General features: G+C 47.7%; 1 protein-coding gene across 1 annotated transcript; it reads left to right on the top strand.

Annotated features, from left to right (window-relative positions):
* The first annotated feature begins 4,032 nt into the window (after positions 1-4,032).
* On the top strand, positions 4,033-4,892 carry LOC121532849 (clumping factor B-like). Its single transcript, XM_041838642.2, has 2 exons — positions 4,033-4,135; positions 4,264-4,892. The coding sequence occupies exons 1-2, from the start codon at positions 4,112-4,114 to the stop codon at positions 4,789-4,791; spliced, it is 552 nt and encodes a 183-aa protein (XP_041694576.1). The 5' UTR covers positions 4,033-4,111; the 3' UTR covers positions 4,792-4,892.
* The last annotated feature ends 1,291 nt before the right edge of the window (positions 4,893-6,183 follow it).

The following is a 6,183-nucleotide window of genomic DNA, read 5'->3' as shown; positions in this document are numbered from 1 at the left end:
TGACGGGCCGCCCCCAGGTGGTAAGTGTAGGTAACAACACATCTGCCACGCTGATCCTCAACACGGGGGCCCCTCAGGGGTGCGTGCTCAATCCCCTCCTGTACTCCCTGTTCACCCATGACTGCATGGCCAGGCACGACTCCAACACCATCATTAAGTTTGCTGACAACACAACAGTGGTAGATCTGATCACCGACAACGATGAGACAGCCTATAGGGAGGAGGTCCAAGACCTGGCCGTGTGGTGCCAGGATAACAACCTCTCCCTCAACGTGATCAAGACAAAGGAGATGATTGTGGACTACAGGAAAAAAAAGAGGACTGAGCACGCCCCCATTCTCATCGACGGGGCTGTAGTGGAACAGGTTGAGAGCTTCAAGTTCCTTGGTGTGCACATAACCAACAAACTATCATGGTCCAAACACACCAAGACAGTCGTGAAGAGGGCATGACAAAGCCTATTCCCCCTCAGGAGACTGAAAAGATTTGGCATGGGTCCTCAGATCCTCAAAAAGTTCTACAGCTGCACCATCGAGAGCATCCTGACTGGTTGCATCACCGCCTGGTATGGCAACTGCTCGGCCTCCGACGGCAAGGCACTACAGAGGGTAGTGCGTATGGCTCAGTACATCACTGGGGCCAAGCTTCCTGCCATCCAGGACCTCTATACCAGGCGGTGTCAGACGAAGGCCCTCAAAATTGTCAAACACTCCAGCCACCCTAGTCATAGACTGTTTTCTCTGCTACCGCACGGCAAGCAGTACCGGAGGGCCAAGTCTAGGTCCAAAAGGCTTCTCAACAGCTTCTACCCACAAGCCATAAGACTCCAGAACAGCTAATCATTGCTACCCGGACTATTTGCACTGCCCCCCCACCCCCACCACCCTCTTTTATGCTGCTGCTACTCTGTTTATTATTTATGCATAGTCACTTTATCTCTACCCACATGTACATATTACCTAAATTACCTCGACTAGCCGGTTTCCACACACATTGACTCTGCACCGGTACCCCCCTGTATATAGCCTCCATACTGTTATTTTATTTTACTGCTGCTCTTTAGTTATTTGCTTTTATTTTTTTACTTAACACATTTTTTTTAAGGGCTTGTAAGTAAGCATTTCACTGTAATGTCTACACCTGTTGTATTTGGTGCATGTGGCAAATACAATTTGATTTGATTTGATTTGATCCAATGATTGGATTTAGAAATAAATTATCTGGCCTCCCGAAAGGACTGATCTCTATAATATATCAACAACTTTTGGAAAGCTTATATTCTGGAGCTAGCCATTATAAAAGTATGGTCCACAGATCTAATTGAATCTGAACAACCCTTTAACTCGAACAGAATATGGAAAAATATGACCTTGGTATCTCGTAATCTGAACCATAAATGTATACATTTTAAGTTTATTCACAGACTGTATTTAACACCAAGGAAACATTTTACCATGAAATTGGCCCCAACTCCCAACTGTTCACTGTGTCAGGTAGGCACATTCCTTCATTTGATGTGGAAGTGCCCTGCAGTTAAATGCTTCCGGGGCAAAGTTACAAAATTAATTTAGAAGTGCATGAATGTAAATATTCAATGTTTTGCATCTATTATGTTGCTTAACAATGATAGCCCCTTGAATCTCTCAACCAATCAGAGAAGATTAGGGGGGCTAGGCTGGGTGGAGGCAAGGTTTCTGGGGTACATGTAACCCTCCCCCTCTCCCAAAAAAGACAAACTAAATAAAAAGTTGGTCACAAAAAAGTCTTATTGAAACACGTTATTTAATTACTTTAAAATAACATATAATTTCTGTTCTCAGATCTTTAATAAAACCACCAGGAAAACTTTCAGGGAACCATAGTAAAACGTTCTCAGAACCTCCCTGCAACCTAAAAAGTAACGTTCCCAGAACAGGTTTTTTATTTATTTTTTATTCTCATAATGTTTAAAAACGTTCAGTTTTACCGGTCAGGAAACGTATGGCTTTGTTCCCAGAACCAATGGGAAACCCAAAAAAAAATGTTACCACAACTTTCAAGGAACCAAATGTGCTAGATGGGGCACGCACCATGGCCCAACCTCTGAGGTCATACACAACCTCTGACTCATGTTCTCATTAAACTGCTGCAGTATGCTGGGCTTTGCCACAGCCCCATGGCAGGCTAAGGCAGCCAGGCCGTTCGTTCCTCTTAAACTGCCGAACTATGGCAGTACACAGCATGCCATCAGATCCACATTCATGTCAGGCCAGGCCAGGGCGTTCACTCACTAGGCACCAGGCTCTCGTTTCTGTACAGGCTTTAATGCTGAGTCATGTTAACGCAAAGAGACATTTTAAACACCAACACCCTTCTTTTCTATTTGGACAGGTCACACATTGACCCTGTGAGACCCCCTGCTATTTTTCCCTCTCCAAGAGCTCTGTCTCTGTCAAAGCAATACTGTGGGTCAAATTAATAAAAGCAGTGGGATTTCCCTAGTGGTGGTCCAGGTATCAGGTCATGTTTTCACACTTTGTCAAATGGTTCTGATGGGCCTTATTAGGTATCAATGTAATAAGAAAAGTCAGATCCCTGAAAGCAAAATATTGTAACAGCGCGTTTCACAGTTTCCTCAACGGCATTCGATTCAGGGCATCCATTTGGCGCTGTTCCACTATGGAATCATTCCCAAATGTTGGGCTTTTTGTCACAGGACATCCCCCCCACCCCCTTCTATCTTTCTCCCTCCCTCTCTCTCTCCTTCCCTCTCTCCCTCCCTCTCTCTCTCCTTCCCTCTCTCCCTCCCTCTCTGTCTCCTTCCCTCTCTCCCTCCCTCTCTCTCTCCTTCCCTCTCTCCCTCCCTCTCTCTCTCCTTCCCTCTCTCCTTCCCTCTCTCTCTCCTTCCCTCTCTCCCTCCCTCTCTCTCTCCTTCCCTCTCTCCCTCCCTCTCTCTCTCCTTCCCTCTCTCCCTCCCTCTCTCTCTCCTTCCCTCTCTCCTTCCCTCTCTCTCTCCTTCCCTCTCTCCCTCCCTCTCTCTCTCCTTCCCTCTCTCCCTCCCTCTCTCTCTCCTTCCCTCTCTCCTTCCCTCTCTCTCTCCTTCCCTCTCTCCCTCCCTCTCTCTCTCCTTCCCTCTCTCCCTCCCTCTCTCTCTCCTTCCCTCTCTCCTTCCCTCTCTCTCTCCTTCCCTCTCTCCCTCCCTCTCTCTCTCCTTCCCTCTCTCCCTCCCTCTCTCTCTCCTTCCCTCTCTCCATCCCTCCCTCCCTCCTTCCCTACTACCCTGTCTGGAGCATCAGAATTAGTCATCCATTGGGAGTTTATGTGACAGTCGTGGTTGGGTGACTGGGTGGGTGGGTGGGTATGTGCGTGCGTGGGTGGGTATGTGCGTGCGTGGGTGGGTGCGTGGGTGGATGCATGCGTGTGTGTCCAAGTCCAGGCTCACTGTGGGGCCCTCAGCAGCCCAGCCCAGGCTAGCACAGTGCAGAGCGGTTCACATTACACCATTACATCACGTACCGTGGCCTTGGAGACAGACACCCACACCGCACCGCACCTCACTCCCCACTCACTCCTGCATTATGGTCTCGTCTAGACAACAAACGACCTGGTGGTATTGGATTCGCTACAAGCAATTAGCCCCGGCTAATGGAGCTTGGCGCTGTTCAATAATCTGAGTGTTCACTGCTGAGATGATCAACAGATCAATGGGGACTTCTAGAGTTCCAGAGAGACTGATGCATGCAGCAATTATGACATCATGTGGGGCAGGACGCCTCAATGGAATCCTGATGCATCAACAGATCAATGGGGACTTCTAGAGTGGCTTGCATTACTGATATTCATTATTTGAAAGTAATATAACATGGAGATACTTTATCAAATGAATGCATTCTTATTCCTAAAGTTAGTCAATATCTTCTATAGAATTTCATCAAATTGGCTGCGAAGGACGGAATGAGGAACTCGGTGACATCACAATGTCTAATCTCATCATAATGGAGTAAAGTATGTTGTAGCAGTTTATTCTTTCTTCACTGGAAATGGAATCACATACACATCCAGCTTTAAAGAATGTTGCAACAATTAACTCCTTCAAACTGAGGTAGCAGCCATTTCATAGAATTGTGAAAGAATGGAGAAAGACAATCCTGTCGAGGTAAGGTTTCACTCAACTTTGATATTAGATTAGCTTAACATGGACATTTGATTAAAACACATTACATTACAATTATCCACAAGAGATTCGTATCTATGATGGGTGTATTTGTGCTCCCTCCTACCAAGGACCCTACCATTGACTGCAGAGGAGATGCTGTTGCACTTGGTGCAAGAGGCCATAATGTTCAGGAACCAGACATGATGGTGGGTCCAAAGAAGTGTCTTCCTGGGCCATGGAGCCCGAGGAGAGATGTCAGAAGAAAGGTTGCTGTGGTCAAGCCCTTTATCCGAGCAGTGGCAGATGAAGAGCACGTAACGGAGGTCACCCATGTGGCAGATGAAGAGGATGTGATGGAGGTCACCCAGATCCCAATCTCTTTATCAGCCACAGAGTCCCAACCTGATTCAGAATCTGATTCTGATATTGATTGGGATGCGTTCTTTGATTTGGATTTGGATTGGGGTTCATTGTTTGACTCCTCGTCTGATATCGATTGGGGTTCATTGTTTGACTCTTCATCGGATTCATCGTCTGACTCTTCATCTGAATCGTCATCATCATCTGAATTGTCATCTGATTCATCATCTGAATCATCATCTGACTCCTCGTCTTCATCTGATTCTGATTCTGAGTCAGATTCTGATTCAGAATAATCTGACTGCACACCTGTTTCAGAATAATCGGACACATATCGGATCGGTTTAATACAGATGAGCTCCAAATACCCTATAGCACTATAACTTTGTGTTTTTTAAAAGCGTGTTGCAAATAAAAAAATATATAAAAAAAATTATTATTATTGAAAATGTGATGTATAAAATATATCCCCCCGTCTCTCCCTGTCTCCCCCGTCTCTCCCAGCCTTTCCCTATCTCCCGTCTCTCCGCGTCTCTCCCTGTCTCCCCGTCTCCTCCTGTCTCCCCCGTCTCTCCCTATCTCCCGTCTCTCCCGTCTCTCCCCGTCTCTCCCTGTCTCCCCGTCTCCTCCTGTCTCCCCTGTCTCTCCCTGCCTCTCCCTATCTCCCGTCTCTCCCCGTCTCTCTTTGTCTCTCCCTGTCTCCCCGTCTCCTCCTGTCTCCCCCGTCTCTCCCTGCCTCTCCCTATCTCCCGTCTCTCCCGGTCTCTCCCTGTCTCTCCCTGTCTCCCCGTCTCCTCCTGTCTCCCCCGTCTCTCTCTGCCTCTCCCTATCTCCCGTCTCTCCCCGTCTCTCCCTGTCTCTCCCTGTCTCCCCGTCTCCTCCTGTCTCTCCCCGTCTCTCCCCGCCTACCGTGTCTCCTTCCGTCTCCCCCAGTCTCCCCTGTCTCCCCCTGTCTCCCCATACCTCCCCAGTATCGGCCTGCAGATACGGAAGATATGGGCACTGCCCTGCACTGCGCTGTTATTATGGAAGGAAGGGGGAAAGCTTATTGGATATTGGACAGGGAATTAGCCTGTCAAGGTTTAACTCAATGGAGATACAAATGGAGCAGCCACCTGCTCACAGCAGAAGCTGGTGTACAAATGCACATTGTCTTATCCCATCCATCTCCCCCCCACCTCCCTCCGACTACACACCACAGCGCTGTAATAACCAGGCACGCTGATGTGAGCAGGAGCCTGGCAGAGCGCAGGTTAAAAGGGATCTGCATATTAAACTCAGACAAGAGAGAGAGCCCTCGCTAGGCCATTTTATCTTCCCCAACCAGCAGTTTTCTAGCTAATCCAATTTTTCTTTTTTTAATGGTGGGTGCTATTCATTCGGGTTTATTGTCAGGGTTTTTAGACAGCGATACGGGCTGACATTTAGCGATGTCGATTTGTCGCTATAGTCCTTCCCCTAATCCCCTTTAAATGCAATTAATTCAATGTTTGATCCAATTGTTCTATGGGCATTGTTCATAATTCATCTTTTTCTTCTCATTGATATGGATTTATCTGAGAGACAGGATGGTTGACCTTACTGGGGTCTTCTGCACTGTGGGGCTTCCTACACTGTGGGGCCTACTGCGCTGTGGGGCCTACTGCACTGTGGGGCTTCCTACACTGTGGGGCCTACTGCGCTGTGGG

This window comes from Coregonus clupeaformis, chromosome 20, assembly GCF_020615455.1.
Source record: "Coregonus clupeaformis isolate EN_2021a chromosome 20, ASM2061545v1, whole genome shotgun sequence".
NCBI classification, from domain to species: domain Eukaryota; kingdom Metazoa; phylum Chordata; class Actinopteri; order Salmoniformes; family Salmonidae; genus Coregonus; species Coregonus clupeaformis.
Note: the sequence above shows the minus strand (reverse complement) of the source record. Positions and strands in the feature narration are given on the sequence as shown.

Bases quoted from the DNA above. Each gene is read 5' to 3' on its own strand.
- LOC121532849 (XM_041838642.2), top strand. From the start codon at position 4,112: ATGGAGAAAGACAATCCTGTCGAG. The intron at 4,136-4,263 runs GTAAGGTTTCAC...CCTCCTACCAAG, and splicing joins AGAAAGACAATCCTGTCGAG to GACCCTACCATTGACTGCAG.